The sequence below is a fragment of the Purpureocillium takamizusanense genome, chromosome 5 (genome assembly GCF_022605165.1).
Source record: "Purpureocillium takamizusanense chromosome 5, complete sequence".
Taxonomy (NCBI): Eukaryota; Fungi; Ascomycota; class Sordariomycetes; order Hypocreales; family Ophiocordycipitaceae; genus Purpureocillium; species Purpureocillium takamizusanense.
Window position 1 is genome coordinate 2,931,303 of NC_063072.1, and position 21,130 is coordinate 2,952,432.

The following is a 21,130-nucleotide window of genomic DNA, read 5'->3' on the forward strand; positions in this document are numbered from 1 at the left end:
GTGGCACACGCCCACCTGCCACGCGGTCACGTGCCGCAGGTTTGGAAACTTCGGAGCTTCACCGTGAAACGCCTCGCCAAGGTTGAGCTCACCGCGTTGCTCTACTCTGAATGGCACGTCACGCCTCGCGCTCCGGTAGCACAGCATGATCTTCTGAGCGACAGTTCCGAGCGATACGCTACCGCCACCATCGGCCACCATCGCATCACTACGCCACGGCAGTCCGAGATGAAGTGCCAGGCCATCATCAAGTCGCCCGCACATTGGAAGTCTTTGCTTGGTCCAAATGGCTGAGCATCGCCGCTTTGCGGACCTCAACTATGGTCACGCAGGTCTTTTAACATATATACCTTCCGAGGACCCCGAGAATAGCCCAGGCGTGCTGCATACAACCCGGGCGTTACCCAGCTGTAAGTCGCGACAGGTCTGTGCTTGCTCGCCCGTCTAACTCTTGCCGACAGCGCTTCACTTCCGGATAGTGGGATCATCAGCTCAATTATACCCCCCCTCCAAGTCGGTGACGCCCGCTGCTACTTCGTCTTCCCACTCGTGGGAGGAACGTCGGGTGCAGAGGAGATGGCTCCTTAATTCTCACCCCGAGGCCTTCATCGGTGACTCGTCCGTTCAGGAGCTGCTCAAAGATGACATGGAACGCTTCAAGAACGCTGTCGAGGAGCCGAACCGCAAGGCCCTACTGGCCGTCGGCCTCATGGCCGATCTGACAAACCAATGGAACCTGAGAGGGGCGTCTGTTCTCGCGACCGCAACCGGGCACTCCGGGCAAGAGCTGCGACTTGTCCGCCTCGATGAGTCGCAATGGCAGTGGGGAGATCACAAGGACGTACTTTTGAATCTATCCGTTATCGATCCTGTGCACCAGGAGGAAGAAGCCATCTGGACGAGCGATTCAGTGCCGATAACGCAGGTCAAGTTTGCAACTCATGTCTCTCGACACGGCTACGATCGATGGCTTCTAGTGCAGAAATCCACGGGAACGACCCTTTTACAGCCCGAATACAATCTCTTGCCGGTCTCCCAATCCGAAACGGCTGAGGCATCGGGAGAGCAGGGGCCGTCGTTCATCAAGCCAAATCCCTTGCTCACGTTGGAGGCGAGCCGAACGGGTGGCAATGCGCATTCCGACATGTTTCTGAACCCGTCATCGCTGGGTTGTCCCCCTCAGCTGGGTGTCATTGATGAATGCGGGTATTGGAGTATCTGGAACATCATGGGCGCCACAGATGCCGTCAAGAGGACCCTTCATCTGGTCCCCTTCAGGTGTGGGCATATCATCCAAGGCTTCATGGATACAATTCCAAAATATCCGTCCTATCCAGCAACGAGCCACGGCATGCTCGGCGTTGGCGCACCGCAGGCCGGCACAACGTATCGCACCCCTGCGAAAGGCGCTGGGCCTCTAGGTGCGGTCACAGTTCCTTCACGCTACGTACTGCTGTGGAATTCGAGTCAATTGGAGCTGTTTGATCTCGAAGCCACTACCGTCTTTCGAAAGCTAGACTTGACCTCGTCATCTCACAGACGACCGGATCGCATCCTAGACATCCAACTCAGCCCCTTCAACGAGGATCACGTCTTTGTGCTGACTACCCGACAAGTCATCTGGGTTGACCTCGATTGTCTGAATAGACAGGGCGAGGAAATATGCAAGCCAAAGATGCTCCTCGCTTGTTCGCATCCTGGTCTTGGACACGAGGAGATAAGAATGAGTGTTGCTCCCTGCGCGGGTGAGACTCAGTCAGCGCTTGTTTTTACACATTCTCCGGGGACAGAGCAGCTGTGCGTTTACTGGTTCACCATTTCGCCAACCACCGGCCTGCCGCAGTGGTATCGCGACATCTCGCGCCTGCCAGGCAGTGATGGGCTTTCTCCAAGCTCCAACACGCAGCTCCTTCGGGTGCATCCTGCAAGACTTGATGCCTCTCCGAAGCACTCTTCTGATGGGCCTGGGTCGAGATATCGTGACAGCGACACCCAATTCTATCAAGTGATGGCTCTTTCTGATAATCTCGGCGTGCGATATTCCATGTACTCATCCGTTTGCGACCCCACAGTCGAAGTAACACTTCCCACCACACGGGTGGGTTGGTCAAAGAGCGAGCAGCGGCGTCGCTGGAAAATGCGTCGAAGGCATTTCCTACAGCATGTTACGGACACCTTCGTCGTGTCCGACGCAATGGACCAAGACGACTTGGCAGCCCTTCTTAAGCAGGGGGATGTCGAGGAGGAAGAGAAGCCCGCGGTCGTCGGTGAGAACCGGCTCGTACCCCAACGGCGACCGATACGCTTAAAGATGGACCGAATTGCGCAGGCGATCCAGGAACAACTCGACGCGAGTGCTGCGCAAGGCTCTTTGGGACTTCCGGTAGCCCTGTTCGATGCTCTGCGAGCTTTCATTGAGCACGGACTTGAATTTGGGATGCCGCTTTTCACATGGTAAGTCGCACTCCGAGTGCTGACAGGCAATTGCTGAAGACGCATAGGGCCGATGTAGCTTTTTCACTCGAGCAGCCTGTACAATATGGGCCGCCCGAGAACGGCATGGAGAGCGAGATCGAGCAACTTTTCGACGTGAATAGTGACAATGTCGTCGTTACGCAGTTACGGAGGCGTTCTGAAAAGGAGCCACTGGACGCTTTGCTCGGCCTAGGTTACTTGCAGCATCAGTACTCTGCACTGTGGCTTGACTCGGGGAACGAGATTCCCAAAGACCTCCAGCAGATCCGAAGGGTGTGGGTGAACGAAATTGCTCGGGACGTGTTTCTGTCGAGCTATGGGGTCATGGTCCAGCATGTTCCTCTATTGGGGGCGCCGACTTCCGGTCCGGACGAAACCCTCCTTGAGAAGTCTGCAATATTGCCGTCTTCTCCTCCACGACGCAGCCCTCGGGTTACCTCGTCTTCTCCCGAGCCAGGGCCTTCGACGCCTCCGACCCCGTCGGTACAGGAGGATGCTGCCATTCAGCGTTTGATGCTCTTGGCCACGTTTCAAGAGCCTGCGCTGCTGGTTTCGACGAAACAATCCAAAATACTATCGTACTGGCCCGCAGAGCGGGGAGTCGATACCCGAGACTATGTATCCAGCGTTGCAGTGGCAGCCGACGAAAAGTTTAGAGACGCCAGGCAGCGACTACATAGGATCGAGGCGAAGCGAAAGGCTCAGGCAGAGAAGTACAAGCGACCTGCGTTTATGAGGCAGGGCTTCCCGATGAGCGACGGCTTCGACCAGGAGGCGACCAGTCTGCCGATGCGACCGCCGCCCGTGCAGGCCATGTCGAGCCAGCAGGCTGTGCCAGAATCATCGCAGACGCAGATGGGGCCGACGGTCACGATGAGCCAACCCATGCCGGGAACATTCGGAGGAGACAGGAAGAAGAAGAAGGGAAAGCGCAAGAGTGGCTTCAGATAGTCAATGCATGTCGACACACAATGTGCCTTGCGCCAGCGCTTCCGCGCGTTGTGATCAAGAACATCAGATGTCCAATCTAAGCTTCCATTAAACGTATATATGGTAGGACTCTTGATAATTCAATCCGCGATGTGCCCTTATTGTTGTATCCGTCAGTTGAGGCGAGTTGTAAGTCATTTATTCCATGGCTCCAGCAGCCAGGAAGGAGGCCAAACGACGTAAGCGGGGCAACCCACCCCCACCACCAACTCACCTCTGCCTTATTCATCCTTCTTTCACATTGCCTTCACAGCCAGACGCACGTTCTTCTCACGTACGTGCAAGTCAACTCCGAGCTCTTCAACGAATTGCTCGAAGCGGCCGGCAGCATGTCGCACCACTGCCACGACGAGCACGCCGGGCACGGCGGCCACGATCACCACGAGCACGACCACGACCACTCGGACGACATCACGCCGGCGCTGCAGTCGTCGCTATACGAGCAGATCAACTTTGACGAGATCACGACGCTCAACGAGTCGCGCAGGGACGCGGGCAAGGCGGTGGTGAAGAAGACGTGGGCGGAGCGGCTGAGCTCCGAGCCGGAGCTGGAGAGCGATGCGGACGAGCAGCTCCTCATGACGGTGCCGTGAGTTATCTTCCTCGCGGGCTCCCCCCGGTGTTCATGATGCGACCCGTGTCACAATCTCGTGATACGAGAATTACGTGGCAACGTCGGCGCTGATGCTTAGACGTAATAACAGCTTCACCGAGCAGGTCAAGCTGCACTCCATCCTGCTCCGCACATCGCCGTCGCCCTCGGCGCCGCGCACGCTGCACCTGTACATCAACCGGGCGGACCTGGACTTTTCGTCGGCCGAGGAGCTCGAGCCGGTGCAGAAGCTGGAGCTGTCGCAGACGTCGGACGTGCAGGAGATCCCGGTGAAGCGCGCGCTCTTCGGCAAGGTGCAGCGGCTGGGGCTCTTCTTCGTGGACAACTTTGGCGACGGCGACGAGGACGTGTCGCGCGTGAGCTACGTCGGCTTCAAGGGCGAGTGGACGAGGCTCGGCCGCGCGCCGACCAACATCCTGTACGAGGCGGCGCCGCAGCCCGGCGACCACAAGCTCAAGGGGACGAGCGTCAATAAGATGGGGAGCGACATTGGCGGGGGTAGAGGGCCGGGGATGTGAGGTGAGGTCGAGGGGGGGATGAAATAGATTGTAAGCCTAACAAATAGATACCACACGGCGAGGGGCTGTAATTCAGTCTTGGTCTCTAGCACGAGAGATACTGTCGAAGAAGTTGAAGCCTGCGTCCGTGGCAAGGTCATCAAGGTTGGTGTATAGGTGCCGTGTCTGTCGCACGCTCAGAGTCCAAGTGGCCTACCCTGGATCACTCAGGGAAAAGGGCGCCCCACATATCCGGCCCGCGGAATAGCCGACGTTCAATTGGACCTCAGCAGTGGTCCCAAAATTTCGAGACGGCGAGAGCTTCCGCTCCCCTTTGGCGCTTCACTTCACCTCAACCTCCACAAACCGCATACCGATCGACACACGGCCGGCCATGCCACCCCGTCTACCCATACGGGTGGCCCTCCCGCGGCCATCCGCAGTGATCCCGCAAGGCGCGCCGCGGCGACTGCTCCTCCCGCCGCAACTCCTTCCCACGCCGACCTCGACCTCGGCCTCGACTTCGGCAACATCCATCACCAGCCGCGGCGTCCACAACGGCTGGTCGACGGCGCCGCCGAGGTCCAAGCACAGCCGGTTCAACCAACCCAGCGCGGGCCTCCCGGCCCTGACGACGGGCCCGGCGGCGGCGCTCAAGCGGCGCGAGAACACGACGCCGCTGCGGGCGGGCGTGCTGGCGACCAAGAAGGGCATGACGAGCATGTTCGTGGGGAAGACGCGCGTGCCGTGCACGGTGCTGCAGCTCGACCAGGTGCAGGTGGTGGCCAACAAGACGTGGGAGAAGCATGGGTACTGGGCCGTGCAGGTGGGCGCGGGGACCCGGCCGGCGCGCAACGTGACGGCCCCGCAGCTGGGGTACTACGAGGCCAAGGGCATGGCGCCCAAGAGCGAGCTCGCCGAGTTCAAGGTGCGCGGCGAGGAGGGTCTGCTGCCCGTGGGCGCGCAGCTGCTGCCCGACTGGTTCCAGCTGGGCCAGTACGTGGACGTGCGTGCGCGGTCGCGCGGCATGGGCTTCGCTGGCGGCATGAAGCGCCACGGCTTCGCGGGCCAGGAGGCGTCGCACGGAAACTCCAAGAACCACCGCACCATTGGCACGACGGGCCCGTCGCAGGGCAGCGGCAGCCGCGTGATGCCGGGCAAGAAGATGCCGGGACGCATGGGCAACGAGTGGGTCACGGTGCAGAACCTCAAGGTGCTCAAGGTGGACAACGAGCTGGGCGTCGTGCTCGTCAGCGGGCCGGTGCCGGGCCCCAAGGGCCGCGTCGTCAAGCTGCAGGACTCCAAGAAGCGCAAGGCGCCCGCGCTGCCGCACCGCGAGAAGGCCTTGGAGACGCTCAAGGAGAGGCACCCGGACGCCGAGGAGAGGCTGGAGATGGCGCGCAAGACGCACCTGGACATGAAGGAGAGGCGGCAGTCGCGAACGCTGGAGCTGTGAGGAGTCCTATGGTTGACGCGGCATCGTCGCGGAGGCGGGGACTGAGGTGGATGTTTGATCAAGGGCAGTTTCGAAGGAAAGCGGGCTTTTGTATGATATAGATACACGGGCGGTTCTCCCCCACCACTGTACAGCAAATTACATGACCATTTGTGCCATCCATCGATAAGCCACCAACCCAACGCCGTGCCAGTTGCCCCCTTCTTTCTCTGCCGTAGACTTCACACGGGAGGCACGTCTACTTGTCCGAGACAAGCTACTTGTTCAAGGCACCCTGCTGCCTGAAGCCCCTCGTGGCGTTGAGGTCCGCCGCGTCCTCCACCGCAGGCGCCGGTGAGGGCGACGACGGCGGCGGCGGCACATCATCGTTGAGCATGGTCCTGAACGGGTCCCCGTCCTCGAGCAGGTCGACCCAGTCACCGTCGGCGGCGGCGGCGGCATCATCCATCTTGAGGCTCCACTGGGTGGTCTCGAAGAGGGCGCGGCTCGAGGGCCTGTTGCTGGCGAAGCGCATGACGCCGGAGCCGCGGGAGCCGCGGACGGCGAAGTGGATGTCGATGCGGCCCTGGAGCTGGTTCATCTCGCCGCGGATCCAGGGGATGGGGTGCTTGAAGTAGATGTCGTCGCCGAGGAGGGCGCGGGCGCGGGGCGAGGTGCGCAGGGCGTAGAGGGTCGAGGCGACGATGGGGGACGACGTCTTTTGGTAGTTGAAGATGGCGAGCCCCGAGACGGCGACGACGGCGAGGAAGAGAGGGAGGGAGCGCGACCACCGGAAGCGTGTCTGCTTGATGTCTGTTTTGTTTTTGTGTTTGCCCATGTTGTCAGCCGGGAAGGGGTTCATGCATTCGATGCCAGTACCATCATCACCGCCACCACCATCACTGCTACTGCCACAACGTCATTCACCACCATCACCACCTCTCTACCGCTTCTAACAAAGTTCTGATTGCTCAAGAGGCGGCGGTGGCGGCGACAACGGGAGAACGAAAAGAGTTAAACGCACCTGGGAGCTCGCGGTCGGCGCGGCGGGACATGAGCGGCCCCTCGCCGGGTCTCGGGGCGGGCGTGTTCCAGCGCCTCTGCGCCGGCCCGCGGGACCACCACGCCGGCGATGGCGGCGGCAGTCGCGAACATGATGATGGTGATGGCGCAGCTGCATTGGCTCTGGAGCACTGGCGCAGCGACGACGATGTAACCGCCCCCGGCACGCGGTGCCGGACTGCTTGCGACAGCATGGTGTGCTGCTGTTGTGGAGTTGTGTGTGTGTGCGCGCGCGCACGTGTATGTGTTATGTGTGATAGAGAGAGAGCTAATGAAAGTCGGGGTGGTGACCAGCTGCTAGCCCCGTGGGCGTTGTTTGCTGATCGCTCGCTGTTCTGTCGTTGTCGTTGTCGTTGTCGTCGTCGTCGTCGTCGGTCTGGGAGAGAAGTTTTGAGCAGCCTGTCTCTCGGGCAGCGAGGACGTAACGAAGTAAGTGGGCAGCAGTCCGTCAGAAGTCGTTGACTTTCGGGAGTGGCACCGGCGGCGCTAGGAGCCGTAGGTACTTCCAATTCGCACCAGGCGTGACAAAAAAGTGGATAGACAGAGAGCAGCACAGGGGGTGCTGAGGGGTCCACGGGGGTCCTTTTTTCTTTCTTTCTCATGCGCTGGAGCTTTCTGGCATGTGGCGTCATAGCAGCAGGCACCCAACTAACTAACGTTACTTATTACTGGAACCTCCAGTCAGTTGCGCGTCAACCTGCACCCTTCTCTCTTCTTCAAGACCTTCAACCGCGCTTTCCTTTCCCCCGCCGGCCGTCAACTCGCGCACGCGTCTCCTTCCCCTCCTCGCGTAGCTTCGCATTACTCAAGAAAAGAAAAGAAAAAAAAAACGAAAGACTATCTATCGCCAAAGCCAAGAGGCGGCCGCGGCCACCATGTCCAACCCACGCGGCGGCGGCGGCGGCGCGACAGCCCGTCTCCGGCGCACGTTCCGCTACCCGCACGACTCGGACTCGGACGCCGAGCCCGACGCCATGGACGAGCAAGGCAAGCATATAAACCTTTTTCTCCTCCTCCTTCGTTTCCCTTCCCCTCTCCTTACCTCTTCCTCCCCTTCTCATACTATATCTTGTCTTCAACCCTTCCGTGGGCAAGTAGGCAGGCAGGCAACCCTTCTGGCCAACCGACTAACAAACATCCCTCCGCACAGAGCAAGAAACCCTCATCGCCAACCTCGTCGCCGAAAACACCTCCCGCAACGAGACCTTTCGCCTCGCGCTCCTCGCCCTCCCCCTGCTGTCTACCCTCCCGTACCTCATAGCGCTCTTCCTCGCCCCCCGGCGCCAGTCCCCCCCGTCGTCCTACCCCGGTAGAGGAGATGGCGGCGGTAGCGGCAGCAGCACGGCCTTCCTCTGCCTCCTCGGGCTCACCTCCCTCCTCGCCACCGCGTACCTCCTCCACCGCCTCCCCCCGACCGTCACTGGCATCGCGCCCCTGGACGCTTGGTCTCGCGGAGGCGGCGTCGCCTCCTTCTCGTCCTCGTCCGCGCGTGGGCATGGCCATGGCTGGAGGAGCCGCGCTGGCGTGCTCGACGGCGGCGGCAGCGGTAGCGGATCGCCCCTGGACATGTACCTGCCATACCTGAACCTGGTCCTCGTCGCCATGGTGGCGCTCTTGGGCCTCGTGGCTGGGCGTGGGCCCGGGGAGTTCGGGGTGGTTGGCATTGGCAACTTGCCCGCCCTCGTGTATGTCGTCGTTTTGATCGCCAAGGTCGTAATGGGCAGCGTGGACCCGGAACGGGAGCTGTCGGCCCTCAAGTACCGGTTCAAGGGTGCCTGAGGTGCTACGATCTTCGCGAGTCTTGCAAGGCGTTGGGGGGGGTTGGTTTTGTTCCTACGTAAATGGCGGTCTGGCCGTGAGTGCTGCTCATGCATGGCATGACGATTCGCAACACGTACATTAACTCTCTACTATCAAGCCGCTGCCATTTCATCATTTTGTGCTGTTGATCCGTCGTCTCCCCACGTCTACATGTCTATCGAGTCATTGAACCGCAAAATGCCGTGATTCTTCAAAACGCCATCCACCCCTTTGGGCGGGCGAGGGAACGGTTCCGTCAACGGGCTCGTGTCCGGCGAGTCGTTGGACTTGTCCATCACCAGCGCCAGCCCGTGAGACTTGACTGCATCGACGAGCGCGGGCACCATCTCCTGTTACATGTTAGCAAAGTACCACTGGGGGCTTCAGTGAGAGAAAAAGAAACGTACCAAGAGCCGAGAATAGCACATCAGGCCCATGAAGTTATTGCTCTGCGCGATCCGTACCGCCTCCTTGATTGACGTGCTCCTGCGCCCGCTGTTCGACAGCTTGCTTGGGCCAACGAGATTCTCTTCCCTGCCTAGATCGTTGCAGAGGAAGACTGGGAAGTTAGGCTGCTTCCAGTTCAGCGCCGTGCACAGTCGGGCGTTGTAACTGGAGAAGACCATGGACCGTGCCACCTCGGGGGACTGGAACTGCGCCCTCTGAGCTCGCGCATGGTCAAAGACTGCCGTCAGGATGGAGTCAACGAAAACGTTGACGTCGAGGGCCGGGCCTAGCGCCAGCATCCTCTCCTCTTCTGCAGACGGATAGAGAACCTGAAGGTTGACGTGGACTCCGCGAGGCAGGATAGACAGAGCTTCCTTGAGTGTGACACCGGCCGTGGCCAATGTGTGATAGATCTCCGCAATATTCTCGACCGTTTTTGAGGGAAGGCCAGCCAGCGCGGCACGGCTCGTGCTCTGCGCCGTGATGGCAGCGAATTGCTCCAAGGACAGCCTGCATACCGGTATTTGCAAGCCGCCACAGGCAATGGTCCACTGGGGCCACACGACCGGCACGCCGTCGCTCGTGTATTGCACAAAAAGCCGAACATAGTCGCCAGACAGGCTCGACCCAGTGACGACGGCGTTGGTCGGCTGGTTGAACTGGCTCGTAGCTTTCCAGTACGTCTCAAAGTCTGTGATTTCGAGGGGCTGGCCGCGGAAAGGCTTGATGACCTGCGTGCTGAAGCTGATCTGCCCAATGGCCCGCAGCCGAGGGTCGAACAGCGGAAGGCAGCAGCTCGAGCTGCCCTGCTGCGTCTTAAACGCCGAGGGTAGCACCACCGTCTTAGCAATGACCTTGGCGCCGTAGGTGGGGAAGACATCAAAATCCAAAGAAAAGGTGTCGAGGTTGTCGACCTGAAAGGAAACGGTTCGGGTATCTTCTTGGAAGGGTAGGATAATGTTCTTTGGGATTAGGTCGGAGACTTTGGAGGAGATGGTCAGGCGAGCAGCCGGATACTTGCCGTCTTGGAAGAATATCAAAGGCTGCTCCTTGCCCTCGTCGAAGTTGATCTGCACCACCGTCTTGGTGTCCAAGAAATTGTGGCCATAGCGGCGCAGCGGGATGATCGGCGGCGGCAGCTCGAGAACCGGAATTGCATCCGGATCCAATGACATGGGCAGCGGCGCGCTGCTGCTGTCCATTGGCCCAAGAGACGGCTGTGCCACCAGGGGGCTGGCCCTGATGCGGGTGTTGAACGGTGTGAGCAGCTTCATGCAGGCCAGGTGGCCTTCCCAGGCCGCGTAGTACATGGCTGGCAGGTCCTTTTCGTCGACGATATTCACATCGACGCCAACCTTGAGCAGGGCTTGAAGGCAGTCGACGTTGCCTTCGCTGGCCGCGTGCACGAGCGGCGTCCAGCCGTACAATTTATCGATCTGGTCGAGGTCCGCTCCATACTGCTTCAGAAGCAGAAGCAGCTGCGACGACTTCCCGGCTCGCGCGACCAGGTGCTGGGGGTAGAGGCCTTCGGCATCTGGCACTATCTTGGCCCCGTGCTTCAGCAGCATCTCGACGACTGGCTCGGACCCGTGCTCGCATGCAAGGTTGAGGGGGACATGGTCAGTATCCGAGGTGGGATCGATGCGTGCCGACTTGGCGAGTAGATGTTCAATGCAGTTGAGATGACCGTGAATTATGGCATGGATTAGGGGGGTGAAATTGTCGTGGTCAATGAGGTCAATCGTTGAGAGATTCGCTAGACAAGGTCAGCTCTCTGCTAAATGCAAGTTGGAGTAGTCGCTTACCATCCAAGAGCACTTCCAGCATCGGCAGGCGCCCATGCAAGCTGGCATAATGCAGCGGAACTCTCCCATACACATCCGTGCGGCCGACAGCTACCCCAGCCTTGAGGCCCCAATCGAGGACATACTGTTTGCCGTAGATTGCTGCTTGGTGAAGGCAGTTGCGTTCATTGATGTCGTCGTAAGAGTGAAGGTCTACGAGGCCGGTGTCGAGCAGCACCTGCAGGGCTGTCTGCGGGGCGTCATGGATGGCCGTCAAGAATGTCCGAGTGACACGATCTGTCAGGGAGTTGTCGCCGTCGCTCACATCGCTAGCAGACTGCATTTTAGCAAGCAAATCCCGCAGCGACTCCAGGTTGCCCGTTATGACGGTGTCGAGCAGGAGGGTGTCGGCATCGCCCTCATCGGTACCCACGAAGTGCTGACTCGTGACGACGTGGCCAGACGTCTGGAAGTTGACTTGGATTCCATCTGACCAGGCACCGAGCTCCTGGAGGCTGGTCGTGGCCTGATCGGAGAGCTCACTTATGACGGTGGCGTTGAAAAAGGGCTGGACCTCGACGGCCCGCGAAAGGTAGAGCTCTTTGGTCTTTGACTTTGACGTCTTGTCCCATTTCTTTAGGATCTTGGAGAAGGCGGTGCCATTGATCTCGACAAATTGCTGGAGCTTGTTGAGATCCGTGGCAAATTGTTGGAACCCTTCCTCCAAGGTTGTGAACTTGGATGAGCGTCGCGAGATTCCTTGGCGTGTCTGCAGCACTTTCTTTTTGTCGAGTAGTGTCTTCAGCCGAATTTTGAGCTGTTTCATGACCCGCGGTCAGCAATGGCTACTACAAGAGCCGCGGGAAAGATTAACCAACCTCAGCTTCCTTCTGGAGATAGAAGGCATTTACTTTGTCGAGCTCGCGTTCCTATACGAAATTAGTACATGTCGAGGGGAACAGGGGTGGGGCAGGGGGTCGTTACCAATTGGAAAAAGAATGTGGCCTTGTTCGCCTGAAGGGCTGCTTGCGAGTCCACAGGTGTGGCAGATCGCAAGACATCATTCTGGGCAGCTAGGGTTGGAGTCGCAGAGAGTTTCTTGATGAGCTACAGGCGCGGTGGACGGTCAGTACGTGGTACAGGACAACACCTTGAGCGGAGTGGCAGCCAAGGATGTGAACAAGGTACGGGGGGCTTTATTCATGGTTCCATCCCGGCTAGCTAGCCGGGATACCAAGCAGGCAGTCGAGGACCAGGGAGGGTCAAAAAGCAATGAGAGAGTGAGCAGAGTGCCGTACCTTTTTCAGGGCCTTGTAGTTGACAAAGCTGGCGGCATATTCGGGGACCTCAAGCTGGCGCTTCTGGATCTGCTTGCCGAACTTCCTGTGACGCGAGAGTCATGGACGGTCAGCCCGAGGCTCGCTGTAGCAAGCGTGTAGGGAGAGAGAGGTGGCCGGGTATGGAGAGACGGTACGAGACAGGGACGTACATGTTGGGGCACAGAGCCACCGGCGGCAGCGAGACGGTAGCACTGATGAAATGTCTGCCGACAGATGGCACAAGGCCAGAGGTGGAGAGAGCTTTTGCAGGGCGAGCGCTGCTGGGCCACGAGGAGGGTGGTCAAGGCGGTATTGCCTCCTGCCCCTCGTCGAGCACGCGCGTTGAGAGGGGGATGAGTCGCGAGTGCTGGTGGCAACCCAAGGTCCTAAGGCATGACACCAGCAAGGGACTTGGCAGCGAACCAATGCGGAGGGAAGGCTGCGGGGCACAGCACGGAGATGGAAGCCGACGAGTCGTTCGGCAGCGGGATGGACGTTGCAGCCCGACGGTTGGTGGTGCGCCGTGGCTCGCTAGTAGTCGTATGCAGCGGGCGGCACGGTCTTGCAAGCTGGCTCGGTGACTGCTTTCAGGAGCGGCAGCCGAGTGGCGGCAAGGGAAGCAGCGGTAGTAGTACTAGCAGCAACGAGTGAAGCGTCTTGTCTGCAGGCCGAAATGAGTGAGACGGCCGTGTCGCGGTCGTGCAGGCAGATCGGCGCTGGATCCCGTCCGCGGCTCCGGGAGTGGATAGGACGTCGCAACGGCTTTCCCAGCGTCACCACCGCCAGCCGTGAGTAGTAGTAGTGGTGGTGATAGTAGTAGTAATGGGTAGGCACGGTAGTATGTGGCGCGGCGAACAGCATACGGCCAGGCAGGTGGACAAGCAAGCTGGCTCGAAGCGTCCCTGGTGATGAGTTCAGGGTGAGTGAGGAAGTCAAACAGAGTTTTGGCGGCGCGCCTCGTCATCGTAACAAAGAGCTTACCTTGCCGTGGTTCCTCCCACTCACGTAGTACCTCTTCGCAACAGGGACGGTCCAGCTCGTGTATGTTACTTTGGAAGCGGGGGCGTGTGACTTGCGTCGAGGTTTCCAACGGCTGCCGTCTAATAACTAGTCGTTCATCGTGGGCTGCCCTCTCGCAGCTGATGGTGGTACCGGGCGCTGGTGCTGGTGCTGGTGCTGGTGCTGGTGCTCAAGTGGGTGCCCGCCGTGCTGCATGCCCGTCTGGTTTGTCCAATTATGGCACCCTGACATGGGCAGAGACAGAGAGAGGTGGGCCAGACCAGCAGGAATGCTGGCACGTCGTCGTTTCCGGCATCCACTCGGGCCTGGGCCCATGACCTCGCGAGCCCGACCGTGACTTAGCCGGCAATCTGGACAGCTGCTATAAAAAGTGACCTACTGTTAACATAGTATCGCACTGCCGCAGCACCGCACTACTGCGCTCTAGCGTTCTCCCTCAACCTGCATAGGTACACACACCGCGCCGCCGGACATCCAATCGATGGCCCACGTTGGACCCCGTGCTCGAGCGATAGGTGAAGCTCGGCATATCGATGTCCACGTCCCCAGTTGCCGATGCAGTCAAGAGCCGCTGATGCCCCTCATCTTGCTCCCAGGCAGAACTCACGCGACCGCCAAGCCCACGGTGGTACAATGGACATGCTACGTCAGGGCCAGGTACCGCGGACAGGCCAGACGAGGTACATGACGTGTCGGCGCGGGGTACAGAGTTCTGACGCAGGAGCTGTATGTACATCAAGGCACGTGCTGTACATATTGCGACAGCATGCATACTACGTGCATGGATGAATGCATTGTTTGGAGCCTCGCCCACGCCATGCTACACTCGGTCGGTCCGTGGTCTCTTGGTAGGCTGGCGGGAAGCCAAGCCAGGAACAGGAACAGGCCCACCAGTTCGCAAACTCGTGCCTTTTTCATTCGTACCATCGCTGCGACTCTGCGTCTCAACTTTTTACTATGACGTCGATCATTGCGACGTCCGGGTGAAGATGCCCGTTGTGGAACAGGTCAAGTCGTCTAGCACCAGCGAGTGGAAGCGATGATTTGTTGGAAACGCTACTGCACGAGCGACCTCTTCCAGGCTTGGATTGCCGTTCGTATTCGACTCCATGCTGCTCAATTCATGTTCCACTTTCCAGGCCTGAATAGGGTATCTACCAGGTCTCAGTTCTGAGAGACATAAGTAACTGCACTGCGTCTTGCGCCGCAACAGGAAGCAACAGTCCTCCACCATCTTGTGGTCCTACCCGAAAAACCGGTCGCCCAGCTAAATGCGAGCGCCAGCCCTCGTCTCAAGATAACGGAACGAGGCGTGCGAGCTTCAGCTTTTCTTGCCGGCCGCGTCACCCTCTTTGGTAGGGTCCACGAGACTGTCAGCCATGGCCTCCGCCGCAGCCTTCTTCAATCTCTCGCTCTCATCTGTCTTGGAGTCCTTGGGCTTCTCCTTGACGTCCTTGGCATCCTTCTCATCCTCACTGTCTCCCAGGCTGAACGGGTCGTTGTCTGCCATCGGAGCCGGCTCGACGGTCGAAAGCGGTTGCCACTTGCTCGGCTTCATGGCCGACGAAGGCGTGTCCTTGGGCGGCACCCTGGGCGACGTGTCGTACATGTTGATCTCCTCAGTCTCCTCCTTGAACCCCACGCGTCGTCCGTCGCTGGGTCTGGGAGAAGAGGATGGAGGCGGCGGTCGGTGCAGAGTGGGGTTAGTACGGTTGGCGGGTGCTACCAGCCGGTCAGCAACGTTTCGTCATCAGGCGGCAACAACAGACTCACTCCCGTCGGCAGAGAACTTCATACCTGCAAAGTCATCACTCAGAACCTGCGGGTCGGCATCGTATCTGTCGTAGTCGCCGCTTCTGCGGCTAGCCTCACCGGGGCGCCGGAACGGCGAGCCCTGTCGTTGCGTCGGCTCCTCCGTCTCGTCAAACCCGTCCTCAATCTTCTTTCTCAGGTTCGTGATCCATCCATTAACCTTGGTCTGAGTCTCGAGGAAGCCCTTGCGAAGGTTTTCGCGAATGACGGGCAGGTCGTCGTCGATGAAGCTATGCTCGCGATCGTCGTCGTCAAAGGGGTGCTGAGCACCGCGAGAACGGTTCGAGGTTCTCGCCTCATATGCGCCCACGTTGTCGTAGTGTTCAGCTAGTTGTCTTGCGTAGAGCTCGTCTGCCTCGACTTGTGACATAGGCGTGTGACCCTGAGGTCGTCGAGGTTGGGGCGGCGGGGCATCTTCTGGTTCGTTCTTGGCAGCGTCTGGATCGGTCATCTCTGCTTCGCGTCAGCCCCCGCTCTTTGAGGATGCATCTTGCCCATTTGCATACCCAACAGCGCATTGAACGCCGGCTCGACCCGTCCGCTGCTGGCTCGTAGGACTGCCTTGATGACCGAGTTGTCCACGGACGGGAACGCCTCTTTGAGGATCATCTCGTTCTTCTGTGCCTCCGTCAAAGGACGAGGGGGCTTTGGAGGGGGCGCTTCGTCGGACGCGGCTTCTGGGACATCTGTTACGGCAGCGGGTAGCGGCGTCGTCGTGGCCGTCGTCGTCACCTTGGGGTCTGCGCCGGAGCCGGTACCCGGCGCGTCGTCGCTGGCAACGACACCGGTATCCTGAACATCGTCGTCGTCCATTTCGAGAGGCCGTGCCGTTGTGGGTGACTCTGCGCCTGCCTCGGTCGCAGGCTTGTTCTAGTTGACACAGGGGGGGTTAGCAATTGCTGATGATGGCAGTTGCCAGGCAGGCGGAGGAGGGAGCCTCGCACTAACCGCGTCCGCCTGGGATGACATTTTAGGGAGGGGTGCTGTCAGAATCTAGTGCCGGTCGCTGCACTTCATAAGAAAAAAGTAATGTGGGCTCCTTAATTATACTGGATATTGGGAGGTTGTCAGAAGTTAAGATGACGCATCACGGGAGGCGGCTACTAGCAGCCTTTACGTACTGCAGCCCGTGATGTTGGCGAGGGGCTACAGCTCGGGGACACGCCAATGATGACGTCCCCACAAGCCAAGGAGCAAGGGCCACGCAAGCCACACGTGGTAAATGAGCTTCGCCACATTGACACAGCAGCACGAGCCACAACTTTGTTGGTGACGAATTTCGCGCCGGACCTCAAGGTTCAGGGTAGCTTTGGTCGACAGCATGAACATTTGAGCAGGCAGTCACGTCGTCAACCGCCAAGTAGTTGGCTGAGGCGGTCGGTGATGCCACATACGTGATACGTGACAGATTCGTTTCATGGTGGCCTTGCATGCACTGATGCCTCTGCACGAGACCCCTACCCAGTACTGACTGTCTGGCGTCACGAGAATGCTGGTTGGTCATCATGGCCGACTTCGACCTCGCCTCGTCGTTCATCCCTGCTCTGCATAAACCAGCGGCCCTCCTACCCATAGCAAAGCACCGTCAGAGCCTGCTCTACGTCGTCGAGACATACCCTGTCACGATAGTCATTGGTCAGACCGGCTCAGGGAAGACGACACAGATACCCCAGTATCTAGAGGCCGCTGGTTGGTGCGCTGATGGAAAGATTATTGGCATCACCCAGGTAAGTTCCCCTCCACACGGAAGTGCCAACGTACATAGCTAACGGCCATTAAAGCCTAGGCGGGTCGCTGCTACGACAGTAGCTGTGCGTGTCGCCGAGGAGCTCGGATGTGAGCTCGGCAAGGAAGTGGGCTACTCAATCCGCTTCGAGGATGTCACGTCCGCAGAGACACGCATCAAATTTATGACTGATGGCCTCTTGATACGGGAGGCGCTTGTCGACCCCCTACTGAGCCGGTACTCGGTCATCATGGTGGACGAGGCGCATGAGAGGTCCATCAGCACCGACGTTCTTCTAGGTCTGCTCAAAAAGATCCGCAGGAAACGGCCAGACCTGCGCATCATCGTGAGCAGCGCGACGCTCCAGGCCGAAGAGTTTTTGAAGTTCTTTTCCCACTCGAGCGACGAGCGGCCATCAGAAAAAGAGAATGGCGACGAAGAAAACACCGTTGCCAAGATTGTGAATCTCGAGGGCCGGACATATCCCATTGACATCCTGTACCTCGAGACTCCGGCGGAAAACTACCTCGAAAAAGCAATAGACACCGTATTCGACATCCATACGCAAGAAGGGGAAGGAGACATTCTGGCATTCCTGACCGGGCGTGAGGAAATCGACAACGCCGTTCAGGCCGTGTCGGAGAGGGCCGCCCAAACGGGGAGCAAGTATGAGGCGATTCAACCACTGCCTCTGTATGCCGGATTATCATCGGAGCAGCAGATGTATGTCTTCGACAAACTACCAGAAAAGACGCGCAAGGTGGTCTTCTCGACGAACATTGCCGAGGCGTCGGTAACCATTGATGGTATCGTCCATGTGGTCGACTGTGGCTTCGTCAAACTGCGGGCTTACAATCCCGTGACTGGGATCGAGACGCTCACGGCTACACCAATATCGAAGGCCTCCGCGTCCCAAAGGGCCGGAAGAGCGGGCCGTACGAAGCCGGGGAAATGTTTTCGGCTGTATACGGAACACGACTACGAGGCTCTGCCGCAGACGAATCCGCCGGAGATACAGAGGTCCAACCTGGCCCCGGTGATCCTCCAGTTGAAGGCTCTGGGGATTGACAATGTGGTACGATTCGATTATCTGTCTCCGCCGCCCTCTGAACTCATGTCCAAGGCCCTCGAGCTCCTCTACTCTCTGGGTGCCTTGGACGAGTACGCCAAGCTGACGCGGCCGCTGGGCTTCCGAATGGCGGAACTGGCAGTCGAGCCCATGATGGCCAAGGTCCTTCTGTCCGCAGAGGCCTTTGGTTGCCTCAGCGAGATTCTGACAATCGCTGCGATGACGAGTCTGGGCGGCAGCGTGTGGTTCTACCACGACGGCGAGCAGAAGCAAATGGAAAGCTCGCGGCGCAAATTCGCCGCCGAAGAGGGCGACCACCTCACCCTACTCAATGTCTACACCGCGTTCGTCACCAAAGGGAAGAAGGAGTCGCGTTTCTGCTACGAGAACAACCTCAACTTCAAGTCCATGACGCGGGCGGTCAGCATTCGGGCGCAGCTCAAGCGCTACCTCGAGCGGTTCAGCATCACGGTGGACGAGTCCCTTGCGGCGCAGCAGCCCAAACCAGATTACGCCAGAAAAGCCGAGCAGATACGACGCTGCCTGACGGCAGGGTACTTTGCGCACGCGGCGAGGATGCAGCCCGACGGCACGTATCGCAACGTCGCTGGTGGGACTGTGCTGCACGCGCACCCGAGCTCCCTCATGTTCAACCGCAAGGCGGACTGGGTGATTTTCCACGAGGTCATGGAGACGGGCGACAAGACGTTCATCAGGGACGTGACCAAGATTGAAAAGGGTTGGCTGCTCGAGTACGCGCCGGAATTCTACAAGGTCGCACAGTCGAAAGGCTAGAATGACATCCATCGGGGTAACACGGCGACGACTCGTGACTTGGAAGTACGTAGTGATACGTACGTACTTCGTACAGAGAACAGCTGGACCCAGGGAAAATTCTCTGGCGATCAACAAGCTGTCGATGCCGGAGCTAGCACATTACGCATGATCGTGTTCACTTTGCGGGGGCGCACCGTCCGCAGCCCGGGCTGGCCGTGGCCCACTTACCAAATGTCTCTGCGTGCTCGAGTATCCGGGAGCCGGAAAACAAATACTAGCATAGGAATGCGGCAAAGGCCGCGGTGCGGTGCGTGTGCGACAATGTCTGGCGGCGAAGCTTTTCGTTTCTCACCCGGGTGGGCGGTCGGGCACCGGTTCTTTCCCTGCAACATGGGTCCCCCCCGCCCCCTGGCAGCAAAACATCGCCAGCAAGCAACAAACAACAAGCACAAGCCTTGGACCAACCAACGCAAGGGAGGACCGGGCATTTGCTGGGACGAACACACCGCTCCTGCCGTCTCCGGATCGCGTCCTGACAGTACCAGTACTTTGGAACAACAGCAATTGGTAATCCTAGGTATAAGCATCGTCAAGCCGAGCAGGGAGCCGCTGGGTTGGTGACGTGGACCGCTGTAGCGGAGAGCCAAGAATCTGACAGGCCGGACGGACGGCCTGCCGGAAGCAGACAGCGCCGCCGGCCGTCCCCGGGTCAGGAGGGCCTGACAGAGCAGAGCAATAGTTCGTAATACTATAGCATCTTTATGCGATGCGAAACGAAATATCGTCGGGGTCACAGACCCCCGTGCCGTGGCGGAGAGTCAAATCTCGACAGAGACGAAGGCGGCCGTCTGGAGCAGCACCACCCCTTTTTCGTTTCTGCAATTCATCTCGGCTCGCCACTCACTGTGGCCCCATGCGTGCAAACGGCAGGCACCGCACCGCCACGATGTCACGTTCAACGAGGGCCATCCCAGCGCGTCTCAAGGACCGAGTCGTCGTCGCTCCCCCACCATGCGCGTCTGTTTATCTTTGGCGCTGACGGTGCAGACAAAATGGCCGCCAGAGCCGCGCGAGGGTGTGAGATGACGGAGGGGCTTCCAGGACCGTTCCAACTCTCTGGTCGGGTGGTGGAGGGGGAAAAAAAAGAAAGAAAAAAGCAAGGCACGACGGCCGGTGCCTCGTTGGGTGGGCTAGACAGGATCGGACAGGACAGACAGGCGTGTGTTAGACCGGACCAAGGCAGGGCAGCAGGGCGCGCCGACGTTGCGGTGCGAGCGAGCCATGCAGTGCGATGCGAGGCGAGGCAAGACGATTGATGATTGCAGCCATCCCGTGTGGCACCCGCCGGCGCGGAGCAGCAAGCCAAGCCAAGCAGGCATGGGCCCCAGTACGAGTCGTGGCGTCGGACGGCGCCATAGCGAGATGGGGTTTAGCGTCAGGGGCAACGGCTCCCAACCGCACAGTGTTCGCGGAGCCTCGCCTTGTGGGCGCCTTCACGCGCCGTTTCGCGGGGTAGAGCCGTGCCTCGACCGCCACCTGCCGCCGCCACACTGTGTGAAGCCCCCGTGACGGATCCCGTGTCCCACCCCAGGCGGCCACACCAGCCCACCATCCTGCCCTGGAGCGACCGCGTACCTGCATCCGACCCCGGCTGCCTGCCCGGGGTTTGGGCTCTCAAGTCTCCAGCGACCTCGCGCAAGCTCGAAAGCCTCTTCCGCTAGGCGGGCCAACCGCCTTCCATGAGGGGGTTCTGGACGCCGCGCCGATTTTCAACCATTCCATCCGAACCTGCTGCCCACGAAGATAGAGCGCTGTTCCATTCTGGTACTGATACCTAATAAGGCTACTCTGTAGTCGCTGCCAGTGCAGACCACACCCACACCGGTGGGAGCCACTCCTTCCAATGCTATTTTGAGGCCTCTCGCCGGGTCCGTGACGGAGGCGTCGTCTGGTCCTTGCTCTCCTGTGCGGACCCGAGTTCGACCAAAAGGGCGCCCATCGCGCGGCCGTCTGTCTGTGCTGCCGCACTGGAGGGGCGCTTGCGTGATATGCTTTGCTGCACAACACTGTTGAATAGATGCGAATGAATGCATTGTGCCTGTGCGGCCTGTATGCGCGGCGTGTATGAGGACCGAAGCACGTACGGCTCTGGACTCGTAGTCGGGCACGACTCGCGAGACGAGCGGGCGAGCACACGGACGTGGCCACGCCCCCCCCGTTGGTCGTAAATTAACACAGAGTCCTTTACTTTCCCTGTCCTCTGTCTGACGGACCATGGATGGATGGATGCCATGGCATGGGTCC

General features: G+C 59.4%; 8 protein-coding genes across 8 annotated transcripts; 5 read left to right on the forward strand and 3 right to left on the reverse strand.

The window, feature by feature from the left end:
* Positions 1-51: 51 nt before the first annotated feature.
* JDV02_006454 (uncharacterized protein) lies at positions 52-3,563 on the forward strand. Its single transcript, XM_047987851.1, has 3 exons — positions 52-410; positions 462-2,454; positions 2,502-3,563. The coding sequence occupies exons 1-3, from the start codon at positions 287-289 to the stop codon at positions 3,424-3,426; spliced, it is 3,042 nt and encodes a 1,013-aa protein (XP_047843841.1). The 5' UTR covers positions 52-286; the 3' UTR covers positions 3,427-3,563.
* A 122-nt stretch (positions 3,564-3,685) lies between these two features.
* On the forward strand, positions 3,686-4,603 carry JDV02_006455 (uncharacterized protein). The gene is made up of 2 exons (XM_047987852.1): positions 3,686-4,054; positions 4,170-4,603. Exons 1-2 carry the CDS (start codon positions 3,795-3,797, stop codon positions 4,594-4,596), a joined length of 687 nt encoding a protein of 228 aa, XP_047843842.1. The 5' UTR covers positions 3,686-3,794; the 3' UTR covers positions 4,597-4,603.
* A 307-nt stretch (positions 4,604-4,910) lies between these two features.
* On the forward strand, positions 4,911-6,189 carry JDV02_006456 (uncharacterized protein). The gene has a single exon (XM_047987853.1). The coding sequence runs from the start codon at positions 4,970-4,972 to the stop codon at positions 6,029-6,031; it is 1,062 nt and encodes a 353-aa protein (XP_047843843.1). The 5' UTR covers positions 4,911-4,969; the 3' UTR covers positions 6,032-6,189.
* On the reverse strand, positions 6,075-7,609 carry COA1 (cytochrome oxidase assembly protein 1). The gene is made up of 2 exons (XM_047987854.1): positions 7,035-7,609; positions 6,075-6,823 (listed from the first exon to the last, which is right to left on the reverse strand). The coding sequence occupies exons 1-2, from the start codon at positions 7,264-7,266 to the stop codon at positions 6,288-6,290; spliced, it is 768 nt and encodes a 255-aa protein (XP_047843844.1). The 5' UTR covers positions 7,267-7,609; the 3' UTR covers positions 6,075-6,287.
* Positions 7,610-7,776: 167 nt separating this feature from the next.
* On the forward strand, positions 7,777-9,021 carry JDV02_006458 (uncharacterized protein). The gene is made up of 2 exons (XM_047987855.1): positions 7,777-8,059; positions 8,223-9,021. Exons 1-2 carry the CDS (start codon positions 7,948-7,950, stop codon positions 8,849-8,851), a joined length of 741 nt encoding a protein of 246 aa, XP_047843845.1. The 5' UTR covers positions 7,777-7,947; the 3' UTR covers positions 8,852-9,021.
* Positions 8,952-13,595, reverse strand: PHO81_2 (phosphate system positive regulatory protein pho81). The gene is made up of 8 exons (XM_047987856.1): positions 13,404-13,595; positions 12,593-13,324; positions 12,402-12,486; positions 12,088-12,210; positions 11,982-12,032; positions 11,125-11,920; positions 9,280-11,075; positions 8,952-9,222 (listed from the first exon to the last, which is right to left on the reverse strand). Coding segments are annotated over exons 2-8 (3,036 nt in total). The 5' UTR covers positions 12,595-13,324; positions 13,404-13,595; the 3' UTR covers positions 8,952-9,039.
* An 862-nt stretch (positions 13,596-14,457) lies between these two features.
* Positions 14,458-16,375, reverse strand: CUE5 (ubiquitin-binding protein cue5). The gene is made up of 4 exons (XM_047987857.1): positions 16,203-16,375; positions 15,761-16,124; positions 15,216-15,707; positions 14,458-15,164 (listed from the first exon to the last, which is right to left on the reverse strand). The coding sequence occupies exons 1-4, from the start codon at positions 16,221-16,223 to the stop codon at positions 14,764-14,766; spliced, it is 1,278 nt and encodes a 425-aa protein (XP_047843847.1). The 5' UTR covers positions 16,224-16,375; the 3' UTR covers positions 14,458-14,763.
* A 186-nt stretch (positions 16,376-16,561) lies between these two features.
* On the forward strand, positions 16,562-19,477 carry JDV02_006461 (RNA helicase). The gene is made up of 2 exons (XM_047987858.1): positions 16,562-16,981; positions 17,036-19,477. Exons 1-2 carry the CDS (start codon positions 16,760-16,762, stop codon positions 18,842-18,844), a joined length of 2,031 nt encoding a protein of 676 aa, XP_047843848.1. The 5' UTR covers positions 16,562-16,759; the 3' UTR covers positions 18,845-19,477.
* The last annotated feature ends 1,653 nt before the right edge of the window (positions 19,478-21,130 follow it).